This window comes from Astyanax mexicanus, chromosome 12, assembly GCF_023375975.1.
Source record: "Astyanax mexicanus isolate ESR-SI-001 chromosome 12, AstMex3_surface, whole genome shotgun sequence".
Lineage (NCBI taxonomy): Eukaryota > Metazoa > Chordata > Actinopteri > Characiformes > Acestrorhamphidae > Astyanax > Astyanax mexicanus.
The window spans coordinates 12,676,733-12,700,750 of NC_064419.1; the positions used below are offsets into that span (position 1 = coordinate 12,676,733).

Sequence of the window (24,018 nt, forward strand, 5' to 3'; positions counted from 1 at the left end):
ACTACGTAAGTACCAATAAATATAGACTACGCCACTCTCTAATTATAAAGGGTGAGAGAGCCCTATGTAACTATTTATAGTAATTGCAATTTTCCCCACAGAGGTTTAATGTAAAATGATCACACAGCTGTTTGAATACAATAACATTTTATTTAATAAATTATCAAAAGAGTATCAAGTGTACATTTGAACATTATCCTTTTGTTACAGAGTCTATAGTAGGAGTCAAACAATAAAAACAGGTTTTATAGGTGGTAGCAATAGCCCCTAGCCCAATATACACAATATCACTGCAATCAATGTGCCATTTGACTTGGACCCACACACCAGATATCTATTTTCCACTTAAAAATATCAAAAGTAAAAAAAAGGTTTTAAGTCACCCAAAACACCACACACAAATGGGCCTAGAATTAAGCTAAGCCACCCACCCAAACAACCACAGTTTGAACTCAGCTGAATAGAGGGGTCAATATAGAATAAAATATCAAGGGGTATTGAACATAGTTTACAAAATATGTAGAATTTATTATAAAATGCAAAAGTAGAAAAAATATTTAAGGGAATAGCCCACCTAACAGGCAGTGCCCAAGAGTTATAAGTACCTTATATCAATAAAATATACTCCAAATATTAAAAAAGGTCTAAATAGATAGTTGTAAATATTAAACTGTACTCAACTAATTAAAAATGATCATTAATAACCCATTAGCATTACAAGGAGCAGAACCTTCTTATATAAGACCAAGATACCCTTTAGAGTCTGAAATATCAAAGAAAAATAAAATTAAAGCATAAACAGATATGGGAAAAACAGTGGCTACACCATATGGTTGTCTCCAGACATTCCTATAAAGAGACAAACATTTATATTAATACTAATACACATAACCCCAAATCCCCATTAGCCTAAACAGCTCAATAGCCATGTTAGGCTAATGATGAGCCCCACCAGTTTACAAAAAGCACCAATGTACACATTGCCTCCTTGTAGTTTGCTCAGTAATTATGTCTGCAAATGCCTCTACACGCTCTTCCACTGGCCTCAGTCTCCTTAAATAACTAAACATAATAATATTAATTAAAATACAGCTAGCCTAATAACAGTTGAGGTAAACAGTACTGAACCACTAAAATATAAAAACTGCAGCCCCACACTCTTCAGGCATTATCCAACCAGAAGTCATAATTACCTGTAACTCCACTCCTCTCTCCAATATTACTGGCAGTATAAGCAGAACAAACTCCCAGCACTGCATCCAGCTACAAGATAAACAAACAGCTCATTGAGCCTATGTACTACAGTCTGAGCTACTCAGGTACACTCACAATAAATAAAGCACTAAAAGAGTTCACATATCGTTTCTCCTGCGTGCACACAGTCTCTCACACACACACCACGAGCAAGGGAAAGTCGGAAAATCCAGACTACCTCAGCAGCTCCAGACTAACTTGGCGTCCTGAGCACGCTTCTCAAAAATGCCGGCACACTACGGGTCTCGAGGGAGCTCAATATATTCGCGTTGGTTTATTACTCTGCGCTGGCGCCACCTACTGGGTTCTAATCCCCTTCGTCTGCACTGGGATTATGCCCTACAGCCTACATCGACATAAGAAATAACCAAGGGTAAAACTATATAAAAAATAATTACAACAGCATGAGAGCAGCATGTTTAAATTGTGTTCAGCATATTCAGGGAAAGTATTCAGTTGCAGCCCTAATATACATTTAAAAATAAACACATCGAAACCATTTTAACAATCATCCGATCAATGTCTTTGGCTTGTAATATCACAAAATTGTGAAAAAAATAACTTCTATGTTAAGCTAGTTCAAAAAATAAAGTTTAATGCATACCCCTGGACACTTAATATGATAACGGCTTGATTAACCTAAACATTTACCCAATATGGACAAAAGTATCAGGACACCTACTCATTTGTTGTTTCTTTTTAAATCAAAAGTATCATTATAATATATATTATTTAGTTGAAGAGAAATGTATATTATCTGTTTATATTTTAGAATGAACAGAAACAGCACCACATGTGTAAAGGGGGGGTTTAGCCAATAGGGATTGAGCTCTGTCCTCAAGTTGTCTTTCAGCTCGCGCAGCTCATCTCTGCTCATCGCCGTGTCGAACAAGCCTATTCTTCTAGTGACTGCAGGAGACCATTCCCAGACACTGGTTTCTCGGTTTCTCCAGTCACAAACTCTAGTGCACAGTCCATGCAAATATAGATGCAAACTTTATAAATAATCTGAAAAAAAAAGCTGCACTAAAAGAGAACACAAGTTCACAAAAGAATATGCCCTATAGTATTTTTTAGGATTTGTTTATGCAAAAACAAACAAACAAACTGATAACATGATATTTTGATAGCATTTTGACTTTACATTTAGTACATTTTTTGTTTCATGTAATTGTAAATGTTTGTTTTTGTTAAAGTACATTATCTTTATGTTACATTACTTTTACATTTTGTATGAGAAAGTTACTGTTGTTTATAAAAGAGACAAAATATACTTTCATGACATTTCATGACAGACCACCCATATAGTTTGAGACAAGTGATTAAACACAGAGCTAAATGTAGCAAACAGACAGGCAGGCCACCCCCCACAGGGGTCCTGACAGAAACACAGACAGGTGCAGCAGTTAAAACACTGTATTAACAGCAGAACACCAAAACACACAAAAAACCTATTACTCACACTACTCCATATTTCCATTTATAGCAAATGTTTTTAAACTTCCCTTTTAATGACTGCATTCAGCTGCATGCACTGACTGCTGACACAAATCTGCAAATGTACACACACAGCTTGTCTAGGTTACGTAGAGATATACTGCCAATAGAACAGAATTCTGAAATTCACTACAGGACACTCAAAAGTTTTTTTAGTTGGGTTTTTTCTTTTAACTTTTTATTTATTTTCTTTATGTACGGTAATTTGTTATTTTATTTATTTTATTTTTGTTTAACGTGTGCCCCCTTACCTTTTTATTTTATTGATTTCATTGTTTTATTTATTTTATCTTCTCTTTTACCTTTACATTTTAGCCTGTCCACTTGTACTTTTATTCTATTTTTTTTTTCTCCTATATAAATCTTTTATTGTTTTTTTGTTTTTCTAATGTTTTTTACCAATTGCTGATTTGTTTACAAAGTTCCTTATTTTGGCTTTTAATTATTATTTTTATAGTCCCTTAAAGTTGTAAATGCTTGAGAGCATTAAAAGGGGTTACACAATGTATTACAGAGTGAAAATAAAGATTAGTTGATGGATTAAAGATGGAACAATGTCCAATACTTTGGGATATTGTAATATATACATACGCTGGGTGTAGTGACAGCTTTTTACCGAACCGTGTCGCTGTTCTCGCGCTCTGTCTCAGGCGTCTCCACGTCACTCCCTGCAGCCGTTTGAGGGCAGCGTGCCCGGCATCCGTATACACAATCCCGCGGTGCATCATGGGAAGTAAGTCCTTCTCGCCCTTGTTTGCGCGCTGCCTCTCTTTACACGAAACTACAACTCCCACAAATCCGTGCTGCCTCATGGGAAGTGAGTTCTTGTCACCCTAGTCTGCACGCTGCCTGTATTACAAAAAACTACATCTCCCACAATCCCGCGGTCTCGCCGTGGGAGTCCGGGCTGGGCGCTGCTGCTTGTGCGGCTGGCGGCTCCTGGCGGCTCATTCCCGGTCCCGGAGCGGAGCGGAGAGGCGGAGCGCAGCGCGACCATGGAGCAGCACTGAACCGGCGCTCCGCGGCCACAAACCCCGACCTGCTGACAGACCACTCTGCCACACAGCCATGCTCCGACCCAGAACACTGTAACGCTGACTGACGCCGCCGCTCGCCGGTTAACACACGGCGGCTGTCCGGTGATCCCTCCTCTCCTCCGGTCTGTGTACACGGAGCCCCCCACCCTTCTCCCCCTGTCTCACCCCCGGCTCTCCATCATCTCCCTCCGGCAGCATGTCCGCGGAGGAGCCGCTTGGGGTCGAGCCCGGAGCCGAGTGGCTCGTAAGCGAGCTGGAGCGCCTGTCCCGGGAGCTGAGCGAGACGACCCGGGAGAAGATCCAGGCTGCGGAGTACGGGCTGGCCGTGCTGGAGGAGAAACAGGCGCTCAAGCAGCAGTTCGACGAGCTGGAGGCCGAATACGAGGCCGTGCGGCAGGAGCTCGAGCAGCTCCGGGAGGTAACGGCCGTTAACGGATATTAAAGGGGCGCGTGATGCGGGGTTTTTTATTTTATTTTATTCAGTCCTTGTTTATAAAATCAAAAAGACAATATGTGTAAGTCAGGACCATATATGGTTTGATAAATCGATAATGTAATCGATAATGTACTAGTAATTACGATTTTAAAACATACCATACTCTAATAGAGCATTTTATCCAATGTATTACATGATCAATGTAAAGCAATAAGGTTTTCATTAATAATAGTGATTTATAGATAATTTATTTTATAGATGTTTTCCTATTTGTAGTGCCTGTTGAAATGTGCAGCAAATTTTTGAATGTTTTTTTTCCATTGAGAATGATTAATATTCACATTTACAATCCTGATCATACATTTTATTAAGAAAAAAGTCAATAGTTAATATTAATAATAATAATAATAATAATGGCCTGTAATAACCACTGTTTATGCCATTGGTATATTGATAATCTAACAGCATAATAATGCATTTACACCCTTTTTAAAGAGCAACAAAGTAAAAAAGTATAGTGTTTTATATATATATATATATATATATATATATATATTTATTTTTTTAAGTGTAGTTACATATATATATATATATATATATATATATATATATATATATATATATATATAACTATACTTTTTTAATAATATACAATAGATTACATATGTATGTATGTATGTAGTCGTGGTTCAATACCTGGGGGATTATTACAGTACTGATTTTGCTGATTTTCCAACTCACCTTGACCCACCTGATTCATTTTAGTACCTATATGTACAGGTTTAGTTATATTTATAGGTTTAGTATGTTAATCTGGGCATCAACAACATAAAACCCAAAAAATCTAAACCTGGCTGGACTGGCTGGTCCCTCTCTTAAGGTACGCTTTGTGACATCACAAGGTCAAATTCAAAGTGTATGAGAACACAAAGCATACCAGCAGCCTTGATCTCAGCTTGATCTTACTGCTTCCTAATATAAATGGTCACAGTGGTGTTAAAGTTCAGAAGCAGGACTTTCATTATTGAAGCTCTTTAAAGCTTTGAGGCCTCTATAGGCTCTCAGTCCCTGTTCCTTCATGTCTCCTGGCTTGCTGTAGTGCTTTAATTAGAGTCTGGCTGTTGTGCAGATTGTTGAATATCTGTGAAAATTTTCTAAGGCATAAAAATGGGTCAGATGTTGGATTATGAGACTAAATTTGCTGTGGTGATCAATGATCTAAGTCCAATATCTAGCCATCACCCACTCACTCACTTACTCCTTGCAGTGTTTAGACTTGTCTGGGAATCTGTTTAAGCTTGTCTCGCAGTTTATAAAGACAAAGTAGTCATTTATTGATTAAATGGAGAAATGTAGAGTTGAGTTTTTGAAGGAGGAGTGTGTGATTTGTGTGTGTTCATGTCCTGTGGTTGAAAATGGCGGGCTGGGTTTGAATTTGTTTCTATTTGCGGAAAGAGCTCGTTTTTTCCCGCCTGGAAAGGGTGACGAGCGAGCTGAACGAGTTACGACCCACACAGGCATGATGGGAATGCAGATGAGATGAGTCTCCCCCGAGCAGAGCTGCAGATGAACCGCAGCTCTGTAGTCTGTAGATGGTTGGGAATTTTCATCATATCCTCTTTGTCACTGCTGGAGAATAGCTGTTTTATTTTTTATAAATGGCTTTTTTTTTAACTTGCATTGTCAAAAAAGTAGCAACAAGCAAGTTTACATAAACAAATGATATCCACCATAGAATATTACTTATGTTACACACTCAGAAACAAATAATAATGTAAGAAAAATCTATGAAAATAGATACAATCCTGATAATTGACAAACTGAAGATAGGATGATCAGATTCCATTAAATAAATCAGGTGTTTAGTATATAAGGATATGAGTCACAAACTCCATAGCTGTACACACTCAATTAAAATTTTATACCAATCCTGAACAGAAGAAACCTTATCACTTGTCACTTATTTAAGACAATAAGCTATTTTTCCTGCTGCATAAATCGGAATACTATATAATCTTCCATCATTTTTCTTTTCAGTGTTTGCCTTGTAATGCCTAAAATGAAAGAAAGATGATTGAGGTCAGAACGGCTCTTTTATTTTCAGATAGATGTTTGCCTTGTGATTCCTGATAGTATGAGATTAGGTCAAGAATGCAGGAGAAGGACCAGCCGCTGCTGCAGCTGTTGTTTTTTGTTTGAATGTGCAGAGCTGTAGGAATACACAGTTTTTAATGAGTTTGGTCAGTTTTGCTTGGTGTTGGCCCTTTCTTTTAATAAGGAGACTTTCTTTGTGCTTTTAATGTTTTTTAATTGTTGAAAGTGAGTCAAATAATGTGCCCCAACTACTTATTAATAATAAGAAAAATACATAATGCCCACATTGTACACACAAACTTTGACAATCTAACTACACAATCTAAAAACTGTCCTTTTATATAATTAATAACCTAAATAACCTTGTTTTAGGATGAAAAATTCCCAATACATTTGTTCACATAGTATGTATGCAAAAGTATTTCTAGGAAATGTAAATTATACTTTTTGATCAATTGGCTATCAAATCAAAATAATGATTAAAGAACAGACATGTATAATGTGCTAGAGACTCAAATCAAAGTACAAGTCTCTCTCTCTCTCTCTCATTCTCTTTCTCTCTAATTCTCTTTCTCATTGTCTTTCTCTCTACTTCTAACTCTCTCTTTCTCATTCTCTTTTTTCTCTAATTCTCTCTTATTGTCTTTCTCTCAAATTTTCTCTCTCTCATTCTCTTTCTCTCTAATTCTCTCTTATTGCCTTTCTCAAATTCTTTCTCTCTCTCATTCTCTCTCTAATTCTTTCTCTCTCTCTCTCTCTCTCTCTTGTTCTCTCTCTCTTGTTCTCTCTGGGGTTTCTGCTGAAGTGATTTCTCCTGCATTCCACAGGCTCTAAAAATCAGAAACAGGAAAAAAGGCATCAGTAAATCTTTCCCACTGAAAGCTGGATTAATGCATGCAGGCAGGCAGCGTGACAGAAAGCAGGATGTGGCTATTGTAACTGTCCCAAAGAGCATCTCCTTCTGTACGCAGAATCACCCCCCGTTTCTTCTCCGGATGCTCAGCAGTCCTCTCAGTCTGAATGAAATTCTTGAGAGTGGAAGTCATTAAAAAATATTGCATTTTTAAACTTACATAATCAAACAAACTAGCACCAAAGAAGCTCACATAAACAAAATGATTTTCACTACAGAATATTACTGATGTTACACACTTATCTGCTTGTATCCCAATTATTGACCAACTGCAACTATTGAAAATTAAAGAGTGTCACATTCGATTAAATAAATCTGTTGATGAATATATAAGCATACAAGTCTCAAACTCTATAACTTTCCACACTTATGACAATTCTTAACAGAGGAAACCCTATCACATGTCCAAGACAGTAAGATATTCTTCCTTACTGAATAAATCAAAATATTATACGGTATTTTATCTTTTTTATTTGTCAGTGTTTCACTTGGAATGCCCAAAATTAATGAAAGAGGATCGAGGTCTAGATCAAATCCTATAATCCTATAATACATACAACTAAGGCCCAATACTGATTTGCTGAGCAAATACATTGGATATAACCCCCTTTTACAGTCTTTGGGCAATTTCACTGAAGTTCACTGTGGGTGTGTGGGATTCTTCACTGTTGCTGTAGCCTAAACTCATGCTGCTGTGTTTCTCGGTAGGTTTCTCTGAACCAGGAATAACTGTTTTAATGCGGAAGCCTTTTGTTCCCTAATTGGATTCATGTATTCATGTAAATCAATTGCTATTGTGGTCCACTGTGAATGAGATTAAAGCACTTTAATCTTTAACCTGAGCAACAGGTATCATAGGGACCCACTTAGTGCTGGACTAATTAGCTCAACTCTTTAAATAAATACATAAACAATTGAAAATATATCTTTTTAAAGTGTTTATTCAGAATATTCACAGCAAATGACTTTTGTACTTGTTCTTCTGAACTAGTGGAACTTTGAGTCTCTACCTGATGGCCTGATGGCAGCAGCTGAAATGATGATGAGTAAAGAGGATTATACATTATAGGTCGTTTTTGTTGTATAGATATAGGTTCTGTAGTCATTTAAACAGTGAACTGTTTATCTCTAATGATCTCACTGGCTTGGATAACCACCTGGACCATCTTGTTCCAATAAATGACTAATATGTTTCTATACCAAGACATAATGTTAACTCTGAGAACACTCTCAACAAGTGACCTATAAACAATAAAATTCTTTCTTTGCTCCTCTTCCTGCTTCTGTGTCGTTCAGACACTTCTCTGCTTAGCTCTGCTATTTCTGCTATCTTTCATACTTTTCTGAAAATTGGGGATTTTCAGACCTTTTCAGTAATATATAATATGAATATTATTTACAAGTAAAAACATAATTAAAAGTGCAAAAGGTTTAGTAGTGCAATTATAAACATTGTTACAGTAAGGTGAACATGTTCAATCAATCGTTCAATCAGAATTGTCAGTGACATTTACACCATGATAAGCCATGATAAGAGTATGTTTACTGGTATTAAAACAGACATACGTGTGACATACTGTGATTAACAGACATACAATCAGATTTACCAAGAGATAATCATTGTTGAGATTGAGAAAGAAAGGAATTTAATTTTAATTTTGCTGTAAATCCAAGTCGGGTAAATATAATGTAACTCCAGATGTAGAGTAGAGCTGATTCAGCCTCATAATGATGCTCATTGTGACAGTGGACAGTGGGCATGTAGGCGTCACATGATATGACATTATACAGCCTCAGTCTCAAAGCCTGGCACTGACTCACACCAACAGCTGGCAGTAGCACAGGGCAGTAATGGGTCAAGGAGTCGTCTCACATGGTTTTCACGCTCTCGTTTGTTCATATCAGAATTGGGACTAGTGATGATCCGAGTTCCCCTGGGCTCTTCTTTATGTTCTTCTCATTATAGGTCATCAGGTAAAAGGAAGGAAGGTCCCTGAAACATTTCCGCTCAGTGGAGCAATACGACCATGTCCTTCTAAAAATACAGCAGCGCAAACGTGGTGATATAGAGAGAGATGTGTAGAGATATGTGTAGCTGAATATGTGAAGCCTTTGAAAGTAATGTGATTTTCTAAATGAGTTATTGATCAAATAAAACATGTTCTCATATTTATCTACATCACAAGTGTTTAGAAACACTGTCTGACTGAGCTAATGGTACATACATAGTTGTACTGTTTGTCTTTTTTGAGCATGTTGAAAAAACACCCACAGTGCAGGCTAGAAAAAGTAAGTGAACCCTTCTTGAAATACCTGGATTTCTGTATTGTTTATGTGTTCTGATCGTTATCAATTATCAATTATAGACAAACGCAATCTGCCTAAACTAATCACACATATACAAATACAAGTTGCTATGTTCATGTATTTTATTGAATACTGAGTAAATTGAGTAAACACCCACAGTGCAGCTCAGTGACCTCTCGAATTGTAGAAACTATCTGCCCCCATAAGCAGCAATTATATCAACCTAAATTTACTGTAGCTACAAATAATAATAATATTAATAATTTACACAACATTAAATGTTTGAATTTTAGACTGTTTTGTCATTAAACTCTTTTATTGGTCTAGTCACTTGTAAAACCTTTATATAACATTTCATAATCTTATGCCAATTAGCTCTATTAGTCATTAACATAGAGGATCACTTTTTCTAGCCTGCACTGTGGATTTTTGCTCAGTGTGCTCACTAAAAGATATGATTAGTTCAGAGGTGAGTGTGTTAGTAGTCTAATTAGTCTATAATTGTGAATTCTGTGACTAATTATATATATATACACTACCGTTCAAAAGTTTGGGGTCACTCAAACAATTTTGTGTTTTCCATGAAAAGTCACACTTATTCACCACCATACGTTGTGAAATGAATAGAAAATCAAGTCAAGACATTGACAAGGTTAGAAATAATTATTTGTATTTGAAATAACATTGTTTTTACATCAAACTTTGCTTTCATCAAAGAGTCCTCCATTTGCAGCAATTACAGCATTGCACACCTTTGGCATTCTAGCTGTTAATTTGTTGAGGTAAGCTGGAGAAATTGCACCCCACGCTTCTAGAAGCAGCTCCCACAAGTTGGATTGGTTGGATGGGCACTTCTGGCGTACCATAACAGCTCAATGGGGTTCAGATCTGGTGACTGCGCTGGCCACTCCATTACCAATAGAATACCAGCTGCCTGCTTCTGCTGTAAATAGTTCTTGCACAATTTGGAGGTGTGTTTAGGGTCATTGTCCTGTTGTAGGACGAAATTGGCTCCGATCAGGCGCTGTCCACTGGGTATGGCATGGCGTTGCAAAATGGAGTGATAGCCTTCCTTATTCAGAATCCCTTTTACCCTGTACAAATCTCCCACCTTACCAGCACCAAAGCAACCCCAGACCATCACATTACCTCCACCATGCTTAACAGATGGCGTCAGGCATTCTTCCAGCATCTTTTCATTTGTTCTGCGTCTCACAAACGTTCTTCTTTGTGATCCAAACACCTCAAACTTGGATTCATCCGTCCACAACACTTTTTTCCAGTCTTCCTCTGTCCAATGTCTGTGTTCTTTTGCCCATCTTAATCTTTTTCTTTTATTAGCCAGTCTCAGATATGGCTTTTTCTTTGCCACTCTGCCCTGAAGCCCAAAATCCTGCAGCCGCCTCTTCACTGTAGATGTTGACACTGGTGTTTTGCGGGTACTATTTAATGAAGATGCCAGTTGGGGACCTGTGAGGCGTCTGTTTCTCAAACTATAGACTCTAATGTACTTATCTTCTTGCTTAGTTGTGCAACGCGGCCTCCCACTTCTTTTTCTACTCTGGTTAGAGCCTGTTTGTGCTGTCCTCTGAAGGGAGTAGTACACACCGTTGTAGGAAATCTTCAATTTCTTAGCAATTTCTCGCATGGAATAGCCTTCATTTCTAAGAACAAGAATAGACTGTCGAGTTTCAGATGAAAGTTCTCTTTTTCTGGCCATTTTGATTTAATTGACCCCACAAATGTGATGCTCCAGAAACTCAATCTGCTCAAAGGTCAGTTTTGTAGCTTCTGTAATGAGCTAGACTGTTTTCAGGTGTGTGAACATGATTGCACAAGGGTTTTCTAATCATCAATTAGCCTTCTGAGCCAATGAGCAAACACATTGTACCATTAGAACACTGGAGTGATAGTTGCTGGAAATGGGCCTCTATACACCTATGTAGATATTGCACCAAAACCAGACATTTGCAGCTAGAATAGTCATTTACCACATTAGCAATGTACAGAGTGTATTTGTCTAAAGTTAGGACTAGTTTAAAGTTATCTTCATTGAAAAGTACAGTGCTTTTCCTTCAAAAATAAGGACGTTTCAATGTGACAGTGGGCAAAGTTTCAGTAATGTATACATTTCAGAGTTGGAATGTGGTAACAGCTTTATGACCTTGTATTGTTGAGGAGGTTGAGGAGTCAAACAGCTGTAAAACACAGCTGTGACCGTGTGGACCCTCAGCAAACAGCCAGCGCTCTGCTCTTTTCTTCTCCTGATGGGTTTAAGAAAGGAAGTCTACGCCTCTGATTTACATCGCGGTCATTTATTGGATTCTGTGCCAGATGACCCCATTCCTACACACAGGCGCACACTTGCCAAAAGCTCTGTGTTGTATTTAGGTGCTGCTTTAAAACCCCAGATGTCCTTGGTGCCAGTCTGGCGAGAGAGGAATTGGGTCAGAATTAGGGCTGGGTATCCAAATTCGATACAAAAAAGACACCGACCAAAATGTTTTAGTACTAGAGTATCAAAAGGCCTAAAAAAAAATCTGTGCTTATTTCTGATACTTTGCATGAAATAATAATCATTAGTTCTGCCCTAGTGACTTTTACAAACACATTTTTCAATAATGCAAAAATATCGTTATTATCATTATTATTATAAATTATAGAAATTATTCTAAATTAATCTCTGATGGGAGGACAGCAACCCTGAAACACACAGACATCACCACAAACATGATTATTGTTTTTGTTTGATCCAGAAAGATGGAGTCTCTCATGGTGACAGTATGAGAATGAAATACGTTGTGTGAGAATAATTATCACTTCTTTGTATTTTTTTGTTACAATAAGAAAAAGGTATTGAAATAAGTATTGTTTGGGTACTGGTATTGAATTCAAAATCTTGTATCAGTATTGGATATTGTAAAACAATCCGCAGCCCTAATCAGAAGTCAGGGACTGTGTCAGCATTGCGTACCCTATTATTGTCCTGTTATTGTCTCCAGGACTCTGCAGTCAGTGATGTGAGAAACCTGTGTGTTCCCCTAAGAGGAAACACATGCTTCCCCATTGACTTCATCTGTAACACAGATCCAAAATGGCTGCCCGGCGTGAGTCAACAGTAGGCCGGCTGCGTTTGCAGCACATGCCTCGAAGCCTGTGGCATATACTGGAGCCGGGATGGAGATGCTGGGCTTGTTGCCTAGCAACAGAGTCTTAACTGCGCAAAGCTCCCGCAGTCACCTGTTACTGCGAGACGTTTATTTGTAAAGTCCTTTGAAGTCTTTGATTCAAACACAGTGTAATGTGTTCACAGGGATTTGAGCGTGGCTAATATAGTATTGATGAGGCTATGAATAATGGAAATATATTTAGGAAGGTGTGGTCTAGAGGGCTGCAGCTTTAAAACACCGTTATAAAACAAGGTTTCAGTGACTGAGTGACTAAATACATGTCTAGGCTATATGTATTTTTTAAAATATTTATTAAAATATTATTGCTGTTTCTCACAATCTGAATCTGGCAGTTTTTTGGAATTGTATAGAAATTTATGATAAATGAACCAATGATTGAAAATGATTTTTTTACATAGATTTTTTTTAATTATTTTGAAGGTGTTCTTTTTTTTCTCTGTATGACCACAGAAAATTCTCTGAGAAAATGTTTTCTTAAAGAATTTTTAGTAACGATGCAATTCATATTTTATACCTACTGAAAATCATGAATATGCACAAATATAAGTTCAAGATTGAAATTTATATAGTAGCAACAAAGTGCAAAAATAATGGCTTATTAACAGTAAAACCTTCATTATATTACCGAGAGTTACATAGAGCTATGTTTTTAAACTTATCAATTGGGGATTATCCTGTTTCTTAAGTTTTTTTTTTTCATGTATCCGTTTAAATAGTCCATTGAGTCACTGCAGTTCTATTTAAAAGCATTGCGTCCGCAAAAGAACCCTTGGAGAATATTTGTTTGTAGCTGTGGGCGTGATATTCTGTGCAGAATATGGTTAGGTAATACTGTTAGGTAATAATATACAGGCTGAGGAACCTCGACTGAGATCCGTTGCACCTTTTACTATTAGCCCATAAGAGCGCTGGTCTAAAGCAAGGTTCATATATTTGTTTATATATTTGTTCCGGTAAGTTTTGTTTCATACTGTAGTCGTCATCACTTGTGTGGGCTGTGTTTCTCCCTATACTTGATATTTATTGGTTTATAGAAGATGGGCATGCAGTTGATGATGGTATGTTTTTTTTAGCTTGGCAGGTCTTGTGTTGAATTCCTCAGGGGTCTGTAAGTTGTCATAGTGTCACGAAGGCCCTAATAATGTTTTTCATGCATGGAAGTCTGCAGCAAAGCTTTTTCTGGTTGGATAGCATGACTACAGTTTTAAATTCTGCCTCACGCAGCTAGAGAAGTGCTGGAGAACATATCCAGACTTTTAACTGACATGGACTACAGATTTGATGGCTTCAGACGTCACAGAGACTGACATTTAACTTTTTAAATAAAACATCTAACAACCAGTCGTGAGAGCAAGTCTTGTTGTTGTCATAAAACAAAGGTATTGACTACTAACATGATCTTTATGTAATGATTGTTGGGGAAACTCCTTTTAGGCCTTAAGTCCAGTTTCTGATTCCTCTGTCCTGCTGCTCTTACCTCTGTACCAGTTCTCCAAGCTTGACCTTTCCAGATGTTCCTCTGTTCTCTGTGTGATGCTGGTTGTCCGTTTTTCCTCTGAATCCCACAGTCTCCTCCATTCCACTGCAGTGATGTCCACACAAAGGTCACGTTGGGACACACTGCGGTCATGACCTTTTCTCTGGTCTAAAGTCCTGAGTCCTGACCTCAGTTTAAGGAGACATGTGGTCACTGGCTGTGTGTGTTCACACATTTTTGAGGGTGGGGCTCTTAAACCTGGAATTCTGAGGTGTGCATAAAACTGAACACACACAGTGTAATTCTCTAAAAACAGATTAATATTTTGAATGAAAGGCATTACTACCTACAGTGGACAGGGAATAATGATAATGAGCATTACTTGTGGTAAACACAATTTATTTTGCTTGCATTAGAATATAAAAGACTGGAAACTTAAAAGTTTTCTGTACCTGTATTTTTCCTAACATTACATTAGTTAGTGTTTAGTGATTTGCCTTTTAGAATCTGTATGTAAGCTACACGTCAGCCCTTCACTCTCAGAACTACAGTTTTATCATTATTAACATCAGTTTCACTGGTCCTACAGTAAAACCCTGTGGAACCACAAGATCTGATCTATTAACCAACAGTCACCAACAGTTCACTACCGTTTCTGCACTACAGTTAATAGATAAATATGATAGTGAACACTGTAGTTCACTGATCGGCTCTCTTGTTGTTAATTTTCCTCTCTCTAAACCCTGATTCTGAGATTCTCAGTAGGATAAAATACTGTATTAACCAGAAATCTGTACTAACTTGCGGAACACAGTGTAAACATTTTGAGAAGCTCTAAATACTAGAAGAACTACACAATGAAAACAGAAATGTTTTTATGTGTGGTACCACAACGCTCGCTAATTCTTTCAGAGGTTAGCTGGGAATGTCACGTGTACGTGTGGGAGCCCATAAAGACGTCAAAACACACGTACACTCCACCCCCTCCCCTCACTGTTGTCATGACAAAGACCCTTGTCATTATGTGGGATGTGTTAAAGAACACATTGAAGCCATTCAGTCTCTCTCTCTCCCTCACACACACACACACACACTCTCCCTGACTCCCACGGCTGCTTCTGCAGCAGCTGCGTAGCTGCATTGTTCAGGACAATCAATGCCATGAACTTCCCGCAGCTCAGTAAAGCCAGTGAAACTCTACGCCTCGCTCGTGGTCCAGTCTGTCACATGAACAATCCTTCATTAGCAGAAACTCTGGAAGGGCTAGCGCACAGGTAGCTAATTGCACACTTAAGGACCAATACAGATCGCTTTGGCACGCCTACACAGTGGTCCTCCACACAGGCGTAAACATCTCGAGGGTGCCTCCTGAGTGCCTGCCTGTTTCTCAGGCCCTGTTTTCTGGATTTTGTTGGGTGTAATCCTGGGGGTTTTATTCAGCCGTGGGAATCTACAGGCAGGTCTGCCAAGGCCAGCGTTGGCACTTGGACCTGAATAGGCCAATGTTTTGTTTCTCAAAAGGCAGAAGGAGCTCACCATCTTGCTGGAGGCCTTTTCTCATTGGGTTACATAGACTATACGTAAAGTATGTTTTCACCTGCTTCTCCAAAGTTTTTTTAGATATTTGCTTCTATACTTGATTTTGGAGCGTTGCTGCAAAGATTTGATGTATTTAGGCATTAGTGACATCACTGATGATTGCTTTTCAGCTGGATTGGCTGATTGCTGATACTGATGGAGATGATCAAGTGTAGGGCCGAGTTGGGAATCGCAGTGTATGGTTGCACGATATTGTAAGAAATGATCATTGGGAATTGGGGTGGCCTATAATAATATCACGATATTTCAGTATTTTTGCAATAATGATATTCTTGGCGATATGACAAATTAATGATTTGTTTTAAAGAATATGCTCCTGCAACAAAATAAATATTATAGTTTTATTTAGTATAAATGAGCTTCATTTATTCAGTAAAAAAACAAACAAAAAAAACAATAAATGCTTGTGTGGTTCTTAAGCGGTGACTTACCAAGACCCAGATTTTGCATGATAATATTATTAACAATGTAACAAAATAAATGATAAGATGAAAATAAAGTAAACAAACATAACACATATCTAGAAAAAATTAACAGTGCAGAATATTTTGTACATACATGTAAACTGTAAACAATTAGTTTAATGTAAATACATTAAATAGCAAAATCAATACAAAATACACTGCTTTCAAGAGTATTGCAATATAATACAGAATTTGTTTTAATCATGCCAATTTTTTGGCAATATTACTGTGTATGATACGATATGGCACGATGTATCTCAAGATATTCTGAATCTGCGATACTCAGGAGTATATAAAAATAGTTTTTGGTGCATGTATCGATAATGCAGAGCAAATGAAACCATATGATATATTGCAATATCAATATTTTGTCTCAACCCTAATTGAGGGTTGGTAATATGTCGTTATTGAGGGCTTCTAAAATGTTCCTGCATCATTACTTAAGATGAAATGTTCTTTATTTTTTTAGGACTTAATACTGATACATAGTTATTTGATCTTTTTATATTTAATAATGATAGTGGATGATTCAATGTTATATCAATGTTATAGATTAATAAATACAATGTAAACGTTAAATCTCTAGAAAAGTAAGCTCCACTGCTCCACAGCACACTGACAATAGTGACTTTAGATTTATGCGTGGTTTCTCACAACCATTCTGATATACTGACCGTGCTTTTCTATGGTGATTAAACCTGCTGTGCAAGAAAAACTAAAAGGTGCAGCATAAAGTAGCTCTGTATAGTGTAGCAGATGGGGCATGCTCATATATAAGGGTTTTGAACCCATGATTGTTCCACAGGGTGTGTAAATCTAAAGTCTGGGATGAAGTCTCTTGTGTTTAGCATGAGAAAAGATCAAAAAAATGAGAGGAGTAACTAAAGGGGATGCTGAACATTCGTGAGAGCTCTGAATTGCTCCTGTACTGATTGCTAGATTGGGCAACTCTGAGAAAAGAGGGATTGGGATCTTGTGGGGGAAATGTTGTAGGTCATCCTCATGCAATTAAGATGAAGGTTCACTGGTTATATAAAAGAATAGCTCTTCAAAACATCTTACCATGGCTCACAACAAATAAAATCCGCAGTTAGCATTACTCTGACTGACTGTAACTAATTTAGCATAATGCTAATCAGTGACTATTGCAATGTTTTTTGGTAGTTAGCAGCTTTGTTAGCATTGTTTTTGTTTGAGATTCCTGTAATCGCAAAATTGAGAAATGGGTGGGAAGTGAATGCTTGTCAGATGCATGTCAAGCTTCAGGAGTGTGTTCCCAAATGTTCTCCACATTCATGGCCTGTTATATGTATTTGTATATGTATGTGTGTGATGTATGCTGTAGTAATCCAAAATGTGTGTGTGTGTGTGTGAGTGAATGTGAGCGAATGAGTGTGACAGAGCTGCAATTAAGGGCTAATCTAGAGTAAATGGGTCTGAATGCAGCCCCTAATCCCCACCCATACGGCCCAAAGAGGATGAATCGGCAGGCTTACTGAGGCTAGCAGCATAGCCAAGATACACCAGTTTGTGTGTGTGTGTGTGTGCATGCAACCATGCGTTTTTGGGCCCTTGTTACATTTAGTCTGTTTTAAAAATTTCCATCAGCAGTATTTCAGTTTCATTTCCAAGCTTTTGTGCATGTGTTTTTTGTGTTTTTTGTGTATGTGTGTGTGTTTTGTGTGTGTGTATTAGTGTGACAGACACTAAGTAAAACCCCCTCAGATACCCAAATCCCACAGGACTGTTGTGTTTTCCACTGTGACGTAGCTACACCTGGAGTTTCTTTTCAGATCTGAAATCTGAAAGTGAAAACAGAAGCTCAGTAAGGCTTCTAAAGATAGTAGATAGGTATTTGTCTACAGACAGTTTTTGTCGTTGTCTGGAGCCTACATGCTGAGTTTAAACTCTGCTTAGTGATCAAAATACCATTTGTGGTGTTGCTGCCAGCCAGACACACCCAATTCCTCCAATAGACATGTCAGGACTTTGATCATGTATAATCATTAGTGATCTTATTATGGTACCAAGTGAAATATAGCTTTTTGAAATATTACATTTATGTACCCTGTAGGCTGCTCAGTGTATTGTTACAGCAGTATTCATCAAAGGATCTGCAGTGTCACGTAAGGCCAATTAAATCATATATTTCATGTTTGATACAAATACAAAATTCGTACTGTTCTTATTTCCCATGACATACAGTATCTACCAAAATCTATATCAACCCACTATATCTTACAATGGATTATTAACTAATAATTTTTTTTCATTATTTTATATATTGCAGTATTTTATGTATTACAGAACAAAATATCACAATACTGTATTTGTTCTAATTTTGGCAAAGTAGGACCAATAGTAGCCAAAACTCATATTTGATAGGTGTATAAAATGCACTGTAGTGTACTATTTGGCATTATTCTGATATATTAAGTATTTTTGTTATTCAAAATGATATCTATGAGGGCAGATGTTTACAGACCTATGAACAGACCTGTAGAACCAGTATTATATTTTGTGATATTGTATTTTCCCACTCAAAAAAACAGTATTTTTCACGACTGATATATTGTATATTGCATATTGTATAGTATGCAACAATATCACCAACATTTTGAACATCATGAACGATATTATACCCTAAAAATATCATATCATATCACCCACCCCTAATTATCACATCAGGGTACTAGTTAAAGAAAAAATCACACTGTTCTCACTTCCCATTATATATCTACCAGAGACAAATTATATCTGTACATTATCATTTATTTTACTTCAGTCCTGGATATACGGAGATATTTGGAGTGCATTATTTTTTAATATCTCAGTTAGGGGTGTGCTTTATTATATTGCACAAAATAATAAAATTTATTTTCATTTTGTTGCAGTAGTGTATTCTTGAAATATTTTTTTCTATATTTAATGTTTTGTCATATCGCATAAATACCATAAATATTGCAATATTATTTTTGGGCCATATCGCCCAGCCCTATGTAAGACATTAGTTTGTTTTTTGCTGTTTATTTCATTTTATTTGTCCATTACACCTTAAATTCTGCAGCCTTGGCCATCGGTTGCACCATTTAAGGTAAAACGGGAAAGTTAGCTTGCTAGTTTTTTTTTTCTTGTTATGAAGAAAATGGCCATAAAACATTAAAACTACAGATTAAACTATGGCAATATAATGCCAATATAAGGAAAATACTTAAATTTGAGGGGGGGTGATTCTCATAGTCCTCTGTTTTGAGTATTTCTTTTAAAAAAAACTCTGTTTGAAGAAGAAGAACCATGTAGCCCCAACACTTCCTCTAACCCACTCTTCCATTCTAACAAGAATCAGGACACTACTTCTAGACGTGCACAAGCAAAACAGAGGGCTAGGGGGAAGTGCTTGATTAAGGCCCAATCCTTTTTTACCCAATGGTGCTACCAGTGATACTAAGGTGTTTAAAAACTCCAGCAGCACTGCTGCGTCTGATCCACACCACCACCAGGATGAGCAAAACTTGATTATAATCAGTGGAGCTGATCAAAAGGACAGTATATGTAGAAACAATGGAGGATGTGGTGTTAACGGTAAGGCTGATATATGTATAACAGTCATTCATTCATTACTTTTTTACTCTTTATTGACTTTACAGTCGACACACAGGCATTTTTTTTGTTTACAGCAGGGTGGATAGAAGGTAATTGTTTCTCCCATAGAGACAGTCTGCTTAAAATAGTAGGGAGGAGTTCCTTATATGGGTAAGACGCTCACTACAATATGACGCATGACACACAGAGGACTATTATCTGTACTTGCCCTGACTGACTGACCTAATGTAGGGAATAAACCCTAACTCCGCCCCCACTGGTTGGGTTGCTCTGGGGTGAAGCATTGAGCACTTTCTTTCTGTGTTCAGAGGAGCATGTAAAGATCTGTACCCAGTGGAATACAGTACATACACATTACCGTCCTACTCAGTGCTGATTATATCCCTAGAGCAAATTTCTGGATTATTCAGATCCTTTATACTTTGTTTCTATATGTATTTATGTGTGTGTGTGTTTGTGTGTATAAAGGCGACGGTAGGTGTTAAGGTGCTTCTAATGTGTGTCATATGTATGTCTGTGTGTTAGAGTTCAGCTCGGGTGGTTGGTTAAGCCGCTTTGTGCTGTGTGCTGCTTATTGTAGGTGACATTATATGTGATTAAGTCTTGGTGGTGCAGCAGGCAAGCAAGCAGGCGTTCCTGCCCTGATTCTTCAACCCACCACCACAATATCACTCCCCCATGGAGAAATCTTCATGATACAGTCACCTAAAAACAGTACATCTGCTTCTAAATCAGTAGTGGGAGTAAGCATTTATTTTATTTATTTACTTTTTTAATTTTTATTGTCATACACCATAATACATGTCATTACGGAACTTTTTTTTTTGTGCGTTTATGTGGGCAGACAAGGTGTGAAAATAGACAGGGTGTAAGATAGCAAAGAACATCATAGGATAGAACTGAATGCACTTAAAGCTGATGTCTGTAAGTTTTAGGATTTGGGGGATTTAGGGCCCTCTCTGGTAAGAATGGGTAATTGCAGTGAATGAGCTACTGAGCTCTGAGTTTTCTCTTCTGAAGTCTTCATTGCTCCACCAGCTGCTCGCGTTCAGTTAAACTGAGCTGGTTCCTCTTTCAGAGTCTGTACGTGTGGCGTAAGTACGTGAAGACGCGTGACATGGCCAGAAGAAGAACTCCCGTGAAAAGTGACCTGACACCTCAGTTTTCAGAATAAATATATTAGGCTTAGCAGGGATAGTCGTTCCAGCACACTGGTACCATACCAAACACAAAATTTTATTTCTTCTCTTCTGATTTCAATTTAGAAGCAAAATAATACAAACTATCGCTTTAAATCCTCACAGCAATCTGGAAAATCTGAAAAAAGGCCCTTCCCTGGACACCAAACACAGTTTCTTTAAAAAAGGCAGACTAAGCTCTCTCTTTTCTTAAAAAGAAACTTGATTTCAGAAGAAATAGTGCAGGTACACTTAACAAGTACTCTTATTAATATGGTGCAAGGAGCTTTGTCCTGTACCACAAGGCAAGTCAAATAATTCTGTTATGGTGTAGTAAGGCCCATCAGGTAGACCTAAATGCCTTTGGAATTTAAACATCCATTCAGACTCATGACTAATTATTGACTGGGTGTTTTAACATGTCAAACAACCTATACAGACTCTTTAAAAACCCAAAAAATAAGAGTAAAGGGAGGAGCTTCAGAGGCGAAGGCAAAGATGGAGGGTTGGTAATCGGGTTAGTTTGGTCAGGCAGCGTGGCTAAAAGTAGAGGCTGACCTCACCATTTAGCAGTGAGCCGAAAGCCGTATGTCACCAGTCAGAGTTCAGCTGCTCTGACCGTGCAAGCATCCAACGGCTCAGCCTCCATATGCAGCTGCACACAAAGCCCTCAGTATGTGGGGGGGTGTTTCCTGGGCATAGACGCTGTCTCCCTGTATCACTCTTCTTGTTCTCTAATTCTTTTATGTTTGGCTAGTTTATCTGCAGCGTTTCGGGAAAATTGTCTGACGAGACCAAAATCATCAGTACATTTAATATAAATTTAACTAAGAGATTCAGCTTTTATTCTGCATCTTAAGCTTAGCAAACATCCAATACCCTACTATTTCTTCCTTATCCCAAATGTATTCAACTGAGAAGTGTGCAGAGGATGCATCGTTATTGTTGCTCAGAAGTTATGAGGCTAATGTATACTGCATTCTAAATAGTGGTTGTAGAATTGATTATTTACCTCTATACAATTTAAACTAAAACTTTACCTAAAGCCATAATGAAGATAAAGACTTGCGATGCTGTCTACTTTTATACATGTGAAATTAGTGTTAGAAATTCGGCCTTCAGGAACCAGGTGTCCGATTCAGGAGTCAGGAGACGGCTTCAGAGTTGACTTGAGTTTATTCACGTGCAGACAGAAAATCTACACGGGCACAGCTTAGTCAGTCGATCAGAAGCAATCTGACTAAAGATATTTTGAGGGAACATTATATACCTTTTGAAAACTGCAGGGTGGTCACTTTAATGGGGGGTATGAGGGTCCCTGCAGAGACAAATGGTCAGATAACAATCTGGGTCCCTGCAGAGATGAATGGTCAAGTTTTGTAGCAGACATGATGGAGCCACAATTGGGGGAATAGGAGAGGGTGAAAGAGTTAAAGTATAATTTGTTATGGGCAGAATTCTATCAATTCCCCCTTTGATTCTCCCAAATGGAGAATCACACAACTACATTATTACTAAAAATTAAAAACATATGTACAATAAATTGTCATATGTATAAACAATTAAAGGTCTGTAACTATACAACTGTAATTGTACCATAAATGTCAGAAAAGTTGATGTAACCAAGTATTGGAGCTGGTTATGTCTGTTACTTGGTCTTAAAATGTTCCTGAAGAATAATGAAGAAAGTTTCAGTAGTTGTCCATGGTTTTCCAAGAGGCTTGCTTCCATGTGGTGATGTCTCTTCTTACATCACAACTTCAGCTTTTGAGCAGCCACATTGTGTGTGTGTGTGTGTGTGTGTGGATGTCCATGGCGATTGCTTCAATGTCAGTGAAAGGCAGGCCATCTGGGAAGTCCACTTTGAACCTCAATTGTCTTTTCAACTGTTCAGGCTTGCATCCGACACGTCACAAATTGTTCTCGCCATGCTGGATTGGCTGGAGCACTGTCTGGCTCCAACAGATCTGTAACAGAGGAAACACTGAGCAGTAAATTGTTCATTGATGTTGATTATGTATTTTTTTTTTTTTTTTTTGTAGTTTATCTGCTTATCCCCGCTGTCTGTCCCTCAGAAGAGGCTGCTATGATAATGTACAGTGTGTTGAAATCTTCATCCCAAAGGGTAACCCCCATGAAAATAGAAATCATGGTTCTTCCTCGGGACTCTGAACAATTACCCACCTCTTCTTTTACTGACCCTAGATCTCAGTTCTGGGGTACAAGCAGAAACTAACAAAACTCAATGAGACATTCTCATCTAAATAGATTGTTTCATGTTTCCTCACCATGACCCATTGACCAGAAATAGCAAGTCATTTGCTCTAATCTCGTTAGTTGTCCGAGTTTTCATCTCACCACAGGTGAGAAAACTATTTGAATTATCCTACTGTGACCAAATTGTGTTTGTGAAGCTAGTTTTTGCTTCCCCCTTTGATCCAGAATCCATCTGGATCACTTAATACTTTAGTTAAACCATATTCAGAGTTCCACAGATCAGGAACTCAAACTACAGGTTGTAACTGAAGAGTATAAAACTTAAATTGATCGTATAGTGGTTACTTCAGTGTATGACAATTTTAAATTGATCGTATAGTGGTTTATTTTTTCCTAAAAATAACTATATCACCTAAAGTCTGCAAAAAACTTCGTTTGGTGCATTATCTCTAAAATTGTGCAACACAACTTAACTTAATCAGGACTGGTCTCAAGTCCCTTGCTAGTAAGAAAACAAAATAAACAAAATAGTTAAAAAGTGCACTTAAATATATTATTAACATGCTACTTAGCTTATGGTAAGCTCAACCTGGATGGTAAATTCAACTTATGTTCATAAGAATCTTAAGATTCTGCTCTGAGATTTGAAACCATCAAAATCCAGTTCTTAAAAACAAAAAGCACAAATATGAGTTTAAGTAGCAGGACAAATTAGCTTAAGCCAAAGCAGGAGAAACTGTTGAAATCCCTG

At 37.7% G+C, this 24,018-nt stretch overlaps 1 protein-coding gene and 1 long non-coding RNA gene across 3 annotated transcripts in view; one reads left to right on the forward strand and one right to left on the reverse strand.

Annotated features, from left to right (window-relative positions):
• Positions 1 to 987: 987 nt before the first annotated feature.
• LOC111192739 (uncharacterized) lies at positions 988 to 1,656 on the reverse strand. Its single transcript, XR_002650119.2, has 3 exons — positions 1,433 to 1,656; positions 1,194 to 1,263; positions 988 to 1,062 (listed from the first exon to the last, which is right to left on the reverse strand). It is a non-coding gene; the product is annotated as an uncharacterized LOC111192739 (long non-coding RNA).
• A 2,019-nt stretch (positions 1,657 to 3,675) lies between these two features.
• The window catches only part of zgc:171572 (protein bicaudal D homolog 2), an 81,387-nt gene continuing 61,044 nt past the window's right edge, over positions 3,676 to 24,018 (forward strand). For both annotated transcript variants that reach the window (XM_007237044.4, XM_007237045.4), the window contains exon 1: positions 3,676 to 4,206. In XM_007237044.4, the coding sequence (XP_007237106.1) occupies positions 3,985 to 4,206 (222 nt within the window). In that variant the 5' untranslated portion in view covers positions 3,676 to 3,984. The remainder of the gene's footprint in view (positions 4,207 to 24,018) is intronic.